This window comes from Oryx dammah, unplaced genomic scaffold (genome assembly GCF_014754425.2).
Source record: "Oryx dammah isolate SB20612 unplaced genomic scaffold, SCBI_Odam_1.1 HiC_scaffold_29, whole genome shotgun sequence".
Lineage (NCBI taxonomy): Eukaryota > Metazoa > Chordata > Mammalia > Artiodactyla > Bovidae > Oryx > Oryx dammah.
This window is the reverse complement of record NW_024070213.1, coordinates 33,807,376-33,825,164: the sequence shown is the minus strand read 5'-3', so window position 1 is coordinate 33,825,164 and position 17,789 is coordinate 33,807,376. Positions and strand designations below refer to the sequence as shown.

Here is a 17,789-nt window from a genome sequence, read left to right as displayed (position 1 = left end):
GTCCCTGGGATTCTCCAGGCAAGAACACTGGAGTGGGTTGCCATTTCCTTCTCCAATGGATGAAAGTGAAAAGCGAAAGTGAAGTCACTCAGTCATGTCCAACTCTTAGCAACCCCATGGACTGCAGTTCACCAGGCTCCTCCATCCATGGGATTTTCACACGACCGAAGTGACTTAGCAGCAGCATGCTCTTTATCACTGCAATACTTTCTCCTAGATTATTTCATCCATTCATGCATTTTTCCTCTGGGACAATAGAGGCCTGCATCCCATCAGAACTGTCCAGCAAGCCATGTTTTAATCTTGCTCTCTCCTTGGTCCTCATCCCAACACCTATCTTTGAGTATCTCCATCACCTAAATTCCCCTTCCAGTCTCATTTCACTCTTGTGTTTTACTTGCTCAGTACACAACCACATTCAACCTCAAAGCTGTAAGACTGATATCTGCCCTATACATCATGCCTTCCATGCTAAGTGTAGAAGCTGGAAGAGAATTTCCAGTGAGCTCATCTAGGTGAAAGCCTATTCTAAAGTTCATGTCAGATACTATGTTCAAATACAGAATTATACTATACAGGAGCTTCTCAGGCTCTTTCCCCAAAGAGATATTTATGCCTTCTAAAGGAATTATTTATGGTTTCACTCACTGTCTATTGTATGAGCAAGTCTCTGAAGATTTTATGTAGATGGGGTAAAAAAATGGATGAATAATAAAGGGATGATAGCTTAGATTAGATCATTTAGTCTCTGTTTCCTGCACATCAGATTCACCCTAATATGCTGTATGCATACTCCAGATCTAAGAAGCTTTATCCACTTCATTTTCAAAGCAAACATTCATTTACACATCCAGTATTGCCCTTGTTAATAAGATACTTAAGAGATACATACGAAAAAACAGAAGAAAGAATGCATGCTACCATTCAAGACATTTAATAATTCTAATGGCATATTTCAGGAGGACAAGTGAGTATACTAATTACCTCATAAATCAGTCCAGTCCTGGTGGCAATTGAAAATTTGAACAATTTTCTCAGTCAACAGTAAATTCAGGGCATCTCATCAAATGTCATAAACAACTTCCTACTTCCAATTTGAGACCACTGTCATTAACCTAAAATTTTGGACTAAACAACTGCATCCCCACACAACGTGCTAATGAACGTTTCTTAGGTACAGCAGAGAGCAACTGCCATGACATTTAAAGAATTTATAAAGCTAACCAGACAGTTTCACAAGAACAAAATGTATTTAAATAGTTTTGTTTTCTGACTCAGAATTCAAACGTCTGAGTCAGAATTCAGACAGTATGTGGTAGTAGTGGTCATGGTGGAATGTGTGAGGATGTGTTTGTGTGATAATTGTCCTAGCTCACTGACATCTGTTCACAGTCTATCTGGAAAATCTTCTCCACAGGCTTCTTGAAAATATGTGCCACCCAAATTTCCCTCTTCTTGCAAAGGTTTATTTTTTCAGGGTGTTGTTAGAAAGATCTTCATAAGCAAAAGGTCATCAGAACAAAACTTTGATAGGCATGCCTTCTTAGGGGAACAAAAAGTACTAGCAAGTGAAGGAGTTGATACAGCAATGCTGTATCATATGCAGAGAGCAATTCAAGACAGAAAGGAAGCATTTATCCTACTTTATCTAGCCAGACAAAAATACATGCATCCCACCCAGGGTAGCTTTCATATTCTGTTTTAAATGATATTTGGACCAATTATCCCCTGAGTATACACTGGGGGAAGACAAGAACAAGTTCATAATATTAAGAATGTATATTTTGGAATAAGTTATAAAACTTGGCCTTTCCAAGAAGTCACTACAGACCAATAGAGGAAGGGATACATTTTTCATTTTACAAAACTGTGAGGTGTAATAATGATTTAACCAAAGGATAAATATAACTGGATCGAAAGATTAGAGCTCAAAGCATAGCATCTAAAGCAAACAAACTATAAACCAACTTTGGAATGCCTTAATGAAGGCACATTCATGTCTCAAAATGAACAACTCTAATCACAAGGGGACCTTTTCCAGTGCCCTCTGAGCAATACAAAAAATAACATATAGATTACATAACTTAAACACGCTTTACATTGTCTGACAGTAAAATGATACTTAGAGTTACTGAAAATGAGCAAGTGCTACAAGGCATAGAAATAATAATAATAATGAAGTGTTGAACAACCGTTGCTATTTTAGAACTAGCCAATTCCTTTAAATGCTTAAACAGCTTTCTCAGATAACAGCAGAAAGGGTACAATAAATCCAAAATAAACACAAGTTGGAAAATTTCCATCTCTAGCTTACCTTAAGCTTATAGTTAGTTATGACCCAAACCAGTAACTTTCTATAAAGGGAACATTTATACAGCTAGAACAAGAAGCTGGTTGAACAAAAGCATTTGTCTGATAAGTGGTTTTATATGTATATATGCTTTACTTTTATTGAACTATAATTCTAGAATAAAATAAGCTTAAAAATAATCTGACATCTGTCATTTGACAACTGTCTTCTCACCCAAATCCTCAGTAAACATTTCTCCACTTTTAGGTAATACAGAAAAATTACAATATTCTAATTTTTAAAGCAATATATATATATATATATGTAAAGAACACCTCAACATTTTTAAAGACTTTTCACACATATATTTTGATACACATTGAATTCATAAGTATTTTTGCTCAACCCTAAAATAATTGCTTTTAAGAAAATAGAAAAAAAGAAAAAAAAACAGAGAGGCAGGCCTTTTCTACCATGTGATGGGTATAAACCGGCTAATAAAATCAGAGCAGAATATGTAAACAATTTGCAAATTCAACTATTTCAGGCATACAAGATTTTTTTCCATGTTTACATTTACAGATATTGAGAAGTTTTAATTTTTTATTTTTAATTGGAGGGTAATTGCCTTACAGTTGTGTCAGTTTCTGCCATGCAACAATGTGAATCGGCTGTATGTATACATATGTCCCCTCCCTCTTGAACCTCCCTCCTACTTGTTTAATTTTTAAAGAAATAACAGTCATGGAAAAATCTAGCTAGTCATAAACAACAAAAAGGGAAAGTTAATGGTTAAATTCTTCCTCTTAGCACTAGGCAGACCTCTGTGAATGCCCATAACTCTGCCTTCTAGAGCCATTTCATACCACGAGTTCAGTAATAATACAGTAGCTGGAATCAAGACAATTGGCTGTAGCCCTTTTGCCCCTCACCTCAGAGTGGACTAAATTCGAACACAACAAATATTGGCTACTCACTTTTTGGTTTTCTTGTCTTCTGCCCAAGTGTCTGGCAAGTGTTCACTATCTCGGTATTTATAGTCTGGAGATTTCGTTGATCTGAAATTGCTTCCTCTAATTTATGCAGTGAAGGCTTCGCTTCTTCCCCGGCAGTGTGGGCTGCCCCATCTCCATCCTCCACCTGGATACCGACAGTTAACGCTGGATTTTAGCAGGGTGGCCGGGAAAGAAAGCAACTGAATGCTCACTCTGATTATGCACACGAAACTGAAAATGTGCTTTTCTTCTCAGGGAAGCGATAAGCCTCCACTGAACTTCTGCAATTCTGTGTTTGCATGCGCTTCGTATGCCTGAGCTGTTTCTACGGTGGCAAAAGTCCTGATATGTCAAGCTGCCTCTTTCTGCAAAGTTGCCTCTTTCATCAGCAGGCTGTTGACACCGCCTCTTACAACTCCCCCTTTACTTCCTCCGCTCACTGCTCGTCGAGAGGGACTGAACTTCGCAGTTCCTCTTTGTTTTTTTGCTTCCTCCTCCATTTTTACTTCAGGGTTTTAAGGACATCTGAGGAGACTTCCTGTGCCTGTAATGTAGTCAGTCAAAGGCCACCCTACCTGCTTCTCTGCCTCCTCCAACCACTGGCTGGCTTCTTGGACCTGCTTCCTGAAGATGGCTTCCTGCTTGACAGCAACCTCTTGTAGTTGTGTGATGGTTTCTAGTTGTTTCTTCCTGGAGTTAAAAAAAAAAGTCCCAACCACAAGCTGTCAGTGACATTTCAACCAAGAGTTAACCCTCAGAAGTTATGACAAGTTCTAACTTAATACAGTTCTTCAGAGATGAGAGGGAAAAGTGAAAGTATTTACATACAGATAAATGCTTCTCAAATATAGAAATTTAATTGAAGCAATTATATTGCTCACTTAATCTAATAACCTCACTCACAGATTAAAAACAGGTTCCTATTCTACATTGGAATATTCAGTTCCCCACAAGCTACATTCATAGTTCTTAGCTACACTGGCACCACAATGAGGTCACTGTGACAGGTGCAATATTTACATATCACATCTAGCTTTTTCAAAAAAAAAAAAAAGGAAAAAGGAAGAAGGGAAAAGAAAAAAGAGGGAACAAAAGAAATAAACACTTTGCTTCATGACATTAGCCTTTCTCCTTAAGAATTGTCAATCATGGTATAAATACATGCCACGAACACAGAAAGGGCTGTTCCCAAGAATAGATAAAAGTGAGCAGTTGGTCTTTCTACTGCAGTCTTCTCTTTTCTAAAGTCTTCCCCCTCCCTTTCTTCCTCACCCCAAATCTCTTGGTGTTGTAATGTTACTCTCTTTTGGATCCAATCCTAAACCTCAAAAGACATACAAATGTATCTGTTAGCTAATGAGATTATTTAAACCATGCTATGTACTAATACATCAATGACTCTCTGGAAACAACTTGACCAAAATAAGGACCTTAGCTCAATGGAATGATATCCTTCAGGAGTTTCAAAACAGTGAGGAAGACATGGTCAGGTTTAGGCTTTTTGCGTGCCTCTCAAATGTTCATACATAGTCAGAATCCCATTGTGCATTCACATAAATCCAGCCTTGATTACAAGAAGGACCATAAGAGAGACAAAAATGGTCTCAGAGAATGCTTTACCATTGTGGTAAGCCAGCAAACAAAACCCTAACCAAAAATAAAAACTACCAAAACACACATTCTGTTCAGCATTGTTCAATAGCATGTAGTCAGGTTTTTCTTTTTTTAAAAATTGTGGTAAGAACATTTAAACTGAGATCTACCATATATACCTTAAAGTGTACAATACAGTGTTGTTAACTATAGGCACAATGATGTACAAAAGATCTCTGGAACTTATTCATCTTACACAACTGAAACTATATCTGTTGAATTACACCCACCCCTCCCCAAGCCCCTAGAAACCACCATTCTACTCTGCTTCTACAGGTCTATTTCATATACTTCAGGTAAATGGAATCCTGTAGTATTTGTCTTTCTGTGACTGGTTTATTTCACTTATCATAATATCTTTAAGATTTGTGGCAAATTTCCTTCTTTTCTCAAAAAGCTTTCAAAAACTTTTTAAAGGTAAATAATATTTCATTGTATGTATATATCATATTTTCTTTATTTATTCATCCTAGATGAACATTTAGATGCTTCCACATCTTGGCTATTATGACTAATGCTGCAGTGATTATGAGTGTGCAAATATCTTTTCAAGATTTTGGATTTGAATCCTTTTGGATATATACCCAGAAGTGGGACTGCTAGATCATATGGTAATTCTATTTTTAAGTTTTTTGAGAACCTCCAAACTATTTTCCATAGCAGTTGTACCATTTTAAATTCCTACCAACAGTATGCAAGGGTTTCAATTTCTCTATACACTTACAAACACTTGGTATCTTTTGGGATTTTTTTTTTTTTAATATAATAGCGTTCCAAACAGGTGTGATTCATTCATCATTGTGAATGACTCATTGTGGTTTTTATTTGCATTACCCTGATGACTAATGATGTTGAACATCTTTTCATGTACTTGTTGGTCAATTTTATATCTTTTTTTGTAAAAAGGTCTATTCACTTCTTTTGCCCATTTTTAAATTGGGTTTTTCTTGTTACTGAGTTGTAGGAGTTCCTTCCATATTTCGAATATTGACCCCTTTTCAAATACATGCTCTGCAAATATTTTCTCTCATTCAATAGGTTACCTCTTCACTCTGTTATATCCTCAGATGTGTGGAAGCTTTTTAGTCTGATGTAGACTCACTTGCATATTTTTTCTTTTACTGCTTATGCCTTTCGTTTCATATCCAAGAAAGTATTGCCAAGACCAATGTCATGAAGGTTTTCCCCCAAGTTTTCTTCTAGAAGTATTATAGTTTTAAGCTTATGTTTAACTTTTCAATCCATTTTGAGTTGATTTTTCTATATGGCATGTGATAAGGTTCATCTTTATTCTTTTACATGTGGATATCCAGTTTCATTTGTTGACTATCCATTCCCATTGTGTATTCTTGGCACCTACTTGAAGATTAGTTGATTATATACGTGAGGGTTTATTTCTAGACAATCTACTCTATTTCACTGGTCTGTAGCTTTGTAATATATTTTGAAATCATCATGTGTGATACCTACAGCTTTGTTCTTTTTCAAGGCTGTTTTGGTCTTTTGTAGTTCCATATGAATATTAGCAATTTTCTTTGATGAGGGTGATAGAGGAGAGTAAAAATCCTGGCTTAAAACTCATCTTTCAAAAAACTAAGACCATGGCATCCAGCCCCATCACTTCATGGAAAATAGAAGGGGGAAAAGTGGAAACAGTGACAGATTTTATTTCCTTGGGTTCCAGAGTCACTGCGGACAGTGACTGCAGCCATGAAATTAAGACACTTGCTCCTTGGAAGAAAAGCTATGACAAATAGATACCATATTAAAAAGCAGAGACATCACTTTGCCAACAAGGGTACATCTAGCCAAAGCTACGGTTTTTCCCTTAGTCATGTACAAATGTGAGAGTTGGACCATAGAGAAGGCTGAGTGCCAAAGAACTGATGTTTTCAAATTGTGGTGCTGAAGAAGACTCTTGAGAGTCCCTTGAATTTCAAGATCAAACCAGTCAATCCTAAAGGAAATCAACTCTGAGTATTCATTGTAAGGACTGATGCTGAAGCTAAAGCTCCCATACTTTGACTACTTGATATGAAGAGCCAACTAACTAGAAAAGGAAGGATTAAAGGCAAAGGAAGGGGGCAGTAGAGGATGACAAAGTTAGATATCATCATTGATTGAACTGACATGAGTTTGAGCAAACTCCAGGAGACAGTGAAGGATAGGGAAGTCTGACATGCTGTAGTCCATGGAGTCACAAAGAGTCAGACACAACTTAGTGCCTGAATAAAAACAAATTACTATAAAAAAATGCCATTTGAATTTTAACAGAGATTGCACTGAATCTGTAGATTGCTTCGGGGAGTATGAACATCTTCCCAATATTGTCTTCCAATTCATAAACACAAGATGTCCTTCCATTAATTTACATCTTTATTTCAGCAATGTCTCATAGTTTTAGTGTATAGATCTTTATCTCCTTAAAGTTTATTCTTATCTTATTCTTTTGATACTACTTTAAATAGGATTGTTTTCTCAGTTTCCTTTTCAGATAATTTATTATTAGTATATAGAAATGCAACTGACTTATGTATGTTGATTTTGTATGTTGCATCTTTGTTGAATTTATTAGCTCTAACTGCTTTTGTGGAGTCTTTAGGGTTTTCCATGTATAGATCATGTCATCTGCAGAAATGATTTACTTCTTTCCAATGCTAAGGCCTTTTATTTCTTTTCCTTGCCTAATTGCTCAGGCTAGGACTTAGCAGCAGCAGCAGCAGCAGCAGGACGGTATCTATATATCTACCATTACTAGTGAATTTTATACTTTAGTGTACTTTTAATCACCGTTTAAGGGCTTCCAAGGTGGCACAGTGGTAAAGAATCTGCCTACAATGCAGAGACATGGGTTTGATCCCTGCGTTGGGAAGATCCCCTGATGAAGGAAATGGCAACCCATTCCAGTATTCCTGCCTAGAAAATTCCAAGGAAAAAGGAGACTTGTGGGCTACAGTCCATTTCAACTTCAATAATTCCCTTTAGCATTTCTTATAATGCAAGCCTAGTGGTAATGAACTCCCTTGGCTTTTGTTTGTATGGGAACATATATCACCATTTTTGAGGGATAGTTTTGCTGGGTATAGTGCCCTTGTTTGGTAGTTCTTTCCTTTCAATACTTCAAATATATCATCCCACTCCTTTCTGACCTGCAAGATTTCTGCTGAAATTGATAGTCTTATGAGTGCTCCCTTTTATCTGACAAAACCTTCCTCTTACTGCTTTCAAAATTCTCTCTTTGACTTTTAACACTTTGATTATAGCGTGTCTCAGTGTGGGTTTCTTTGGGTTCATCTTACTTGAAATCCTTTAGGCCTCCGGGGTCCTTCCCCAGATTTTGGAAGTTTTTAACCATTATTTCCTTGAATAACCTTTCTATCCCTTTTCTTCTCTCCTCCTTCTGGGACTCCATAATACAGATGTTGGTCTACTTGATGATGTCCATTAAGTTTTTCACTCTTTTTTCTTTTTTTTACTCCTCTGACTAAATTTCCAATGACCTCTCTTCAAGTTCACTGATCTTTTATTCTGCTTGATCTAGTCTGCTATTGAACTCCTCTGATAAAATGTTCAGTATTCTTCTCCTCCGGTATTTCTGTTTGTCACTGGCATTTTTGTTGTTGTTAATAGCCTCACTTTGTCTCATTTTGTTCATGCTTTGCTCTCCCATCCTCATTGAATATCTTTAAGACAGTTACTTCGAATTCTCTGTGAGGTAAATATTTTATCTCTGTTTCATTAGGTGCAGTTTTGAGAAATTTATTTTGTTCTTGTATTTGAGACATATTTTCCTATGTCTTAATTTTTCTTGACTCTTTGTGTTGGTATCTTCACTTTAGAAAGAAGAACCAACTCTCCCAGTATCCACAGACTGGCCTTTTACAGGAAAAATTCCTTACCAGTCACTTTGAGCAGAGATTCTAGGAATCCCTCAGAATCTTTATGTTAGCTCAACCCATCATTTTTGTTCTTAGTGGAACCTAAGTATCTAGGGTATGAGATTTCCATCATTGCTGATACAGGCATGATAGAAGGCAATCTCGTAGGCAACTCCCAGAAAACCTGCAATGTTGTATGTACGATCCAACCCTTTCCTTCCCTAGGGAGAAGCTGTGATCAAGAATTTTTCATCTGCTTATTCTATGCTGGCCTGGAGTAGGGACTATGATGAATCATTGTGTGCTAAAACAAACCACTTGCTTTGTTTTCAGTGTCCCCCAGGTGTCTAGAGTATACCCAGTTCTGTCTGCATTCTGACACAGATGAAACAGAAGCTAGTATTCTGGGCAGTCTTCAGCAAAGTTGGGCACAACAGTCCAACTCTTTCCCTATCTAGAAAGAAATTCAGAGCTGGAAGGTTCCTTCTGATCATATGACACTATGCCAGGAGCAGGAATTATGGTGAAAGGGTATTTAGAATTTTCCTACCAGCATTGATGTGGCTCGTTTCATGGTTACCCAGGGTGCAAGAGCCTCTTAAGTAGTTGCTGGACTTCTCACAAAAGGAATTTGTTCATGTATTACTGCTTAGTCAGTGTATCTATTGGAAGAAGGAGGGTCCATTACTTTCTATGCCACCTTCTTGCTGGTATCACCTCCTCTGCTTTTTAAGACATCAATTTTATCTACTTTTATCTTTTCCAGGGATAGTCTAAGCTCTCAAGAGTATCCATTATCTGTCCAGGGAAAGTAAAAGGAATGTGAAGACCAACAGAAATCCGTACTTAATAATACTAAAGTTTTTCATGACTTATGTGTACTATTTACAATAACATTTATTTACTTTGATGTTATAAATATGAAGCACAGCAGCCTTAGAAATGCTTTAACAAATTAGATAGTATCATTTAGCAGAGGAATATCAATTAAAGGTATTCAGCAGAAAATTTGAAGGTTTTTCTTCTATAGAGATTTTCATTATCATGTTAAGAGGTTGGGTGTGTGTGTATTTAAATTCAACAACTCTTCTTGTTATCATGTCCTGATGCTAAATCTTGACTTTTTACTCTTACCAAGTCTGAGTCTCCCCCAGATCTTACATCCAGTGCCCCATTTACAAAGTTTTCAGACCCAAAACACTTAACTCAGGAATGACTCTTTCTTGCATTCCCACATCTAATTTACTAGTATGTCAGATCTGATCTATCCTTAGAACACAGTTTGAATCCAACCATTTCTTATCACCTTCACAACTATCACCTTGGCTCACATTATACCCCTCACCTGGACTATTACACTAGCACCTAACACAATAGCTTTTTTGACCATGACTCAGTAAATGTTTTATATTTCACTCAAGCACACACACATGCACCTGGCTGAAACAAAAATTTTATGAAATAGTACTTACTCTTACTGTATGCAAAGTATTCTGATGTTTTGTGTTTATTTCTTTAAAGGGTCATAATCCAGTAAATTGATTTCAAGATATCTAATTGGTGATCTGTTATTGAAAAAAGCTCTTCTCATCTGTCTGTTTTCGCTTTTGCCCTCTATAGACAATTCTCTACCTGACAGCCAGAATGAATTTCCAAAACACAAGTCATATTATTTCTCTGCTTATAATCTTCAATGGCTTCCCATCTACTCAAAATAAAACCCCAATTCCTAAATGTGATCTGCAAGGCTGAGGACCTGACCTCTGCTTATTTTTCCTACCTCATTGCCTACCACTCCTCAGCACTCACCCCACCCCTGCCATGCTGACCCCTTGCTGCTGTGCAAACATACCAAGCTCATTACAACCCCAGGTCCTTTCCACTATTTCCTCTGCCTAGAATACTCCCCAGATCATCACATATCTCACTTTATCACCTCATTTATCTACTTAACTTACTATTCCTCAGACAGACCTTTCCTGACCATTCTTTCTAAAATTAGGTCCTTATGCCCTTGGTCAGTCTTGGTCTTCTTATCCTGCTTTAATTCTCTTCATATCACCTACTACTCCCTGGAATTGTACTATATAATTACATGTTTGCTCATTATCTATGTTCCTTAGTAGATGTTAGTTTTATGGAGGTAGAGATTTCTGTCTTATTTTCTATAATTCCCTAGCATTTAGAGGGGGAAAAAGTCAGGCAAAGAAGTGGCACTTGGATATAGGAAAGCATTTGCAAAGGATCACATGCTTTTCTCACCAAGCCCTCTAAGGGTTTGTTTTTTTTTTTTTTCTTTCACTGTTTCTTGTTGCCTCACTCGACTCTTTCCAATCCTCAGCACTAGAACTATTTATCTTGCACCTGAATGAAAGCTTTCTCCACAGCAAACAATTAACTTCTGAAAGCTTGCTTTTAATAAATATTTCCTACTTCATCTAAACATGGAAGTCTCTCTCACTCCCACAAAATACTTCACTCATGTCCTTATTTACAGTTAAGACCTATAGCCAAATCATTTTGTGTGTAGCCTCTTTGTGATTTTATGTCTTTTAAATTATATTTAGAAGGCAGGAGCTAAGCCATCTTTGCATTGATGAGTATTATTTTGCCCAATGCTGCTGCTGCTGCTAAGTCATGTCAGTCGTGTCCAACTGTGCGACTCCACAGACGGCAGCCCACCAGGCTCCCGTCCCTGGGATTCCCCAGGCAAGAACACTGAAGTGGGTTGCCATTTCCTTCTCTAGTGCATGAAAGTGAAAAGTGAAAGTGAAGTCGCTCAGTCGTGTCCGACTCTTAGTGACCCCATGGACTGTAGCCTGCCAGGCTTCTCCGTCCATGGGATTTCCCAGGCAAGAACACTGGAGTGAGTTGCCATTGCCTTCTCCTGCCCAATGCTAGGTTGAGCAAAATACTATTATATTATGCTCAGTCATATCCGACACTTTGTAGCCCCATGGACTGTAGCCTACCAGGTTCCTCTGTCCAGGGGATTTCTCCAGCCAAGAATACTGGAGTGGGTTACCACTTCCTACTCCAGGGGATCTTCCCCAACCCAGGGATCAAACCTGCATGTCTTAAGTCTCCTCATTGGCAGGTAGATTCTTTACCACTATTTCCACCTGAGAAACCCTAATATTATATTAGATTTTAACAACTAGATGGTGGGGGATTAATAGTTGAAAGAACATAGGTTTTGAAGTAGACCATATCTAGGCCTGATCCCAGCTGTCACTTAACTCCACCAGGATGACGTCTCTGGAGATAAACATATGTCAAGTTTTTGGCACTACATGGAGCACAGTGAGCTTTTGACAAATCACACCTACTATGATTTAACTGGGCTGTTTTGTGTGTCTAATAGGATAATAGATAATATTCACTTACTCCAAGATGACTCTAGTGCAGGCCTCTCTCAAAATAGTTCTTTGTTGCTAAACAGAAGAATTTCAATACTCCCTTTTGTGGAGATGGTATCTGTGTAAGGAAACCACATATCTACTTAACCGACGCCTTTACCACTATGGGGAAGTCTGGGCTCCTGGCTTCTTAGAGAAAGCAAAAGATTGTCTTCTTGATAGTTCCTCCTGGTATTAATCTCTCTCTGATATCTAGTTTCCTTATTTGGGGGGAATAAAATTATTTCTTCTTGCTATTCTTTTTAAGCAACTATGCTCTCTAAGTACATTTTTTTCTTTTCACTTCAGTTCAGTTCAGTTGCTGTCATGTCTGATCCTTGTGACCCCATAGACTATAGCACGCCAGGCTTCCCTGTCCATCACCAACTCCCAGAGCTTGCTCAAACTCAAGTCCGTCGAGTCGGTGACTTGATGACTTCTTCTTTTAATTTATTCTAATTTCAACTACACCCACATTCATTCATTCATCCAGTCAAAAAGCATTTCTTAAATGAATGCTCAGTAAAGTATCAGCAGCTATATAAATAGTGATTAACAAAAGATTTAATCCCTATCCTTATTTAGTATGTTCAGCTTACAAAGTGCACAAATTTCAAGCTTTCCCCAAAAAGCATAAGAATTAAGGTGAGAGGAAGGATAAGATTGTAAATCATTTTATATTTAGAGTCTTCTATTCCCTATGACTTCTTTTATTTGCAATTTAATTGACTAGGGCCCAACGCAAAGCATTGTGTACTGAGTTGGAACATAAAGCCCAGTGGGATAGGAGTCAACAGATCCAGCAGCAAGTCCTTCCAATAATAGAGCTATTCATTTGTTGTTGTTGTTGTTCAGTCACTCAATCATGTCTGACTCTTTGTGACCCCATGGACTGCAGCACGCCAGGCTTCCCTGTCCTTCACCATCTCCTGGAGCTTGCTCACACTCATGTCCATTGAGTTGGTGATGCCATCCAATCATCTCATCCTCTACTGTCCCCTTCTACTCCTGCATTCTATCTTTCCCAGCATCAGGGTCTTTTCTAATGAGTCAGCTCTTCACAACAGGTGACCAAAAGATTGGAGCTTCAGCTTCAGCATCAGTCCTTCCAATGAATATTCAGATTGATTTCCTTGAGGACTGATTGGTTTGTTCTCCTTGCAGTCCAAGAGACTCTCAAGAGTCTTCTCCAACACCACAGTTCAAAAGCATCAATTCTTCAGTGCTCAGCCTTCTTTATGGTCCAACTCTCACATCTGTACATGACTCCTGGAAAAACCATAGCTTTGACTATACAGACCTTTGTTGGCAAAGTAATGTCTCTGCTTTTTAATACGTTCTCTAGGTTTGTCATAGCTTTTCTTCCAAGGAGCAAGTGTCTTTTAATTTTATGGCTACAGTCACCATCTGCAGTGATTTCAAGCCCAAGAAAATAAAGTCTGTCACTCTTTCCTCTGTTTTCCCATCTATTTGCCATGAAGTGATGAGACCAGATGCCATGATCTTAGTTTTTTGAATGTTGAGTTTTAGCCAGCTTTTTTACTCTCTTCTTTCACCTTCATCAAGAGGCTCCTTAGTTCCTCCTCACTTTCTGCCATAATGGTGGAGTCGTCTGCATATCTGAGGTTACAGAGCTATCCATATGTTTTCCATTAATAACTCAAATCTTGATCAATTCACTTTATATTCTTTTGCTTTAGTCCTCTGTAAAATTATGCAGCTTTGTGGAATGATCTCTAATGCCCCTTCTGGTTAAAAGAATTCTATATTCTGATTTCAAATTCCTTCTCTAGGAAAAATAACTCATTGTTTGGGTTTCCATAGATTTTAAGCTTACTACTTGCAATTTTGAATATATAGGTCAATCTCACACTATTTCACAATTCAGAATTGTCAAGCAAAAATGGTCCCCCTGAAAAACTGTCACCTGAAATCAATGTATACAACTTGGAAAAAAGTAAACTGAATGCCATGGCAAATTACAAACATGTTATATATATAAAGTAGGGGTCTCTTATACATAAGGGATTATCACCTGGAAAGAAGTTCTTTTCTGAAATAAAAATATTCCAGCCTGAATCTCTTCAAAATGTCTATCAGTTTGGCAAACTCTTTATCAAGGGATTCTTTATGGTTTCTCAAGTTGTTCAGCATTAAGATGCAAAGATTTAGCTTCTCCTCCATGAAATATCTGAATTCCTATAAGAAGAGTCACAAAACAAGTTCCACTGTTCCAATGTTAAATATAAAGAAATAACAGGCAATAGAACATACTCTGGACATTCCAACACCAGCAGCATTCACAGTTACTGAACTCTAAAATGCTAATTGAACAGATGTCAATTCTCAGTTGCCTAAAGATGGATGATACTGTGCACTGATGACCCCAATTTAACAAGTACATGTTGGGTACACACGGTGTGCCTAAAATTGAGCTTTGTTTTCTTTTTCTTAAGATAAGTGGACATTTCATCAATAATCACAGTAGCCTTATTAATAGAATAGAACGGGACTAGGAAACACAGTAAAATCAGTATTTGTTGATTACCATATTCAAAACCATATTCAAAACCTTTGAAAAAGGTAAGATTGACAAAAGGGCTGATATTAACACTCCAGAGTTTTCAACATTTACTTCTTGCTTTAGCTTAACTTAGGGGGCTGATAGATGTTAGGAAGTTGTCTGGCAGTCAAGAAGTACAGATAATAAGTTATGGATCAATTTAAGAGATTTCCTTTTATATGCTTCCACTCTAACAAAACTGGGAATAGCTACCTAAAATGTTTCCACATTCGGATATTCTGCTAACTTCTGGTATAATAAAACTGTCAAAGTCTCAGGAATAAGATTCTTTTGCACAATAATCATTCTATCAGAGAGAATTTTGAAAAGCCAAGGAAAAATTCAAGCTTAGACCAGCCAGTTCTCACAAGGATTCAAATAAAATACACTATTAATTTACATCTTGTTTACTCTTTGTCTCTCCAATGCATATCCCATATCCTCACACTCACTCACACTTTTCATATCACACTCTTACTCTCATCCATATACACAACCTCAGGCACATCCCCAGACACAAACTCTGTACACATTGTCAGAATGAGAAGGCATAACACTGCAATGAAATCTTAGAAATGATACTGTGTATAATAAGTGCTACCTGGGTTTAGAATGAAGAAGATAAACCAGGAAAATCACAAAATTCAGAACACTTACAGTAAGCTTGTTCTCCCACTTTTCTTTCACAGTAATCTCTGGACTAGTTACCCACTGTAGAAAATGATCAATTCGTGTTTCAACTTCATAAACATCTTCTTGCTGAAAAAGAATTTCATACCTTCAAATAGGAATTCAGTGAAAGGCATATAAAAAGAAGTAATTTAGACAAGGTTTAATATAGGCAATTTAGAAAGACATCAGAGAGAATTCCTTGTTATCTAATGCCACCCAGTGACTTTCCTTTATCCTAGGATGTTGCCATGCGAAGATGCTAACTCTCTACTCTACATATGCCAAATAAATCAGTTAAAACTATTTTCCAGAACAAAACCTACCCATTTTATTCCCCTCTCAAATAGAAGGAAGCAAGCATTTTCATGTATATTTTTTCATTCATTAAATATTATCTACTTAGACTAGGCAGTGACAGATTTTATTTTCTTGGGCTCCAAATCACTACAGACAGTGACTGCAGCCATGAAATTAAAAGATGCCTGCTACTTGGAAGAAAAGCTACGACAAACCTAGACAGCATATTAAAAAGCAGAGATACCACTTTGCGGACAAAGGTCCATATAACCAAAGCTATGCTTTTTCCAGTAGTCATGTACAGATGTGAGAGTTGGAGCATAAAGAATGCTGAGCACCAACGAACTGATGTTTTCAAATCATGGTGGTGGAGAAGACTCTTGAGAGTCCCTCGGACTGCAAGGAGATCAAACTAGTAAATCCCAAAGGAAATCAACCCTGAATATTCATTGGAAGGACTGATGCTGAAGCTCCTTTACTCTGGCCACCTGTATAAAGTCAATTCATTGGAAAAGACTCTGATGCTGGGAAAGATTGAAGGCAGGAGGAGAAGGGAGCGACAGAGGATGAAATGGTTGGATGGCATCACCGACTTAATGGATATGTGTTTGAGTAAGCTCTGGGAAACAGTGAAGGACGGGGAAGCCTGGCATGCTGCAGGCCATGGGTCAGACATGATTTAGTGACTAAACAACAACAGCAATGTGCTAGACACTGTGAAAGGAACTGGAAATACCTACATGAAAATGGTGTTCTCAACTTTCTCTGATCATCTAGGATTCCCAGTCAAAAACTGAGATAGAGAGAGACTTCCCTGGTAATCCAGTGGTTAAGAACTTTTCTTCCAATGCAGGTGACAGGGGTTCAATCCCTAGTCAAGGAACTAAGATCCCACATGCTACAAGGTAACAAAGCACGTGCACCACAATGCTTGAGCCCTCTTGCCACAACAACACGGCCCACATGCTCCAGAACCCACGTACCACAACTAGAGAGAAGCCCGTGTGCCCCAATGAATGATCCCGCCTGCCACCACTAAGACCCAACACCCAAAAATAAATGAAGAAATGTTTTTTAAAAATTAAAATGGAAAAAGAAGTACTAGGCATTAGCTAGAAGGAGTTCAGTAGTCTTCAGCCCTCTGATACTAAAGATTAACTTGTAGGGAATATAAGCCCAAGCAATCTATACCTAATGGTCAGCCTGTTAGTCCTGATTGACCCAGAATTAGAAGATGCACATTAGGAAGATTTGAGAAAAATCTTTTCATTTCATAGTAGGATATATTTTGTTCTCAACACATAGATACGCCCGTGCTCAGCAAACAGGCTGTAGGTCAGTTATCTGTAGATCTTCCTGGCCAGTGAAACAGCATACAATATGCAGATGTTATACAATACCAGATTCTGAAGCGTAGCTGTGAACTCCACTCCCTTTCGTTCAAGTTCTCTCAGTAACAGCAGCATTTCTTCATCCCTTATCATGTCCAGAGATGACAAGCTAATTAAATTGCACTGCCACTCAGTGTCATTATCCTGAAACAAGTACCAAAATGTCCACAACCCTGTCATCCCAATAAAGAATATTCATTATTTTTATTTTATGAAAATGATGGCCATGGGTCAATGTAATGATCTCCATCAAACATTCTAAATTATCTTATGAAATCCTCCTGTGTGCATGCTAAGTCACTCAGTTGTGTCTGACTCTTTGTGACCCCATGGACTGTAGCCAGCTAGGCTCCTCTGTCCATGGGATTCTCCAGGCAAGAATACTGGAGTGGGTTGCCATGCCCTCCCCCAGGGGATCTTCCTGACCCAGGGATTGAGACCATATCTCTTACATCATCTGCATTGGCAGGTGGGTTCTTTACCAATAGCGCCACCTGGAACTACTCCTACAGCCCCCCAAACTGTTCATTTCCTCTCTTGGATGCCTTCAGCTTAACATTTACTCATTCTTAAAGCACACTCAGATATCTAATAGATAACATTTACATTTACATGATATAAACTTCTACGGCTCTAATTTTATGAAAAGAAG

The 17,789-nt window shown here is 37.9% G+C and overlaps 2 protein-coding genes across 2 annotated transcripts in view; both read right to left on the bottom strand.

Moving 5' to 3' along the window:
• IRAG2 (inositol 1,4,5-triphosphate receptor associated 2) overlaps positions 1-3,422 on the bottom strand; it is a 53,371-nt gene extending 49,949 nt beyond the window's left edge. The window contains 1 exon segment of the mRNA XM_040234590.1: positions 3,268-3,422. The gene's annotated coding sequence lies outside the window, so the exon portion shown is untranslated.
• A 24-nt stretch (positions 3,423-3,446) lies between these two features.
• LOC120857995 (inositol 1,4,5-triphosphate receptor associated 2) overlaps positions 3,447-17,789 on the bottom strand; it is a 45,417-nt gene continuing 31,074 nt past the window's right edge. Inside the window, exons 14-17 of the mRNA XM_040233904.1 lie at positions 17,147-17,281; positions 15,435-15,536; positions 14,250-14,413; positions 3,447-3,975 (exon numbers count right to left, since the gene is read on the bottom strand). Of these exons, the coding sequence (XP_040089838.1) occupies positions 3,801-3,975; positions 14,250-14,413; positions 15,435-15,536; positions 17,147-17,281 (576 nt within the window). The 3' untranslated portion in view covers positions 3,447-3,800. The remainder of the gene's footprint in view (positions 3,976-14,249; positions 14,414-15,434; positions 15,537-17,146; positions 17,282-17,789) is intronic.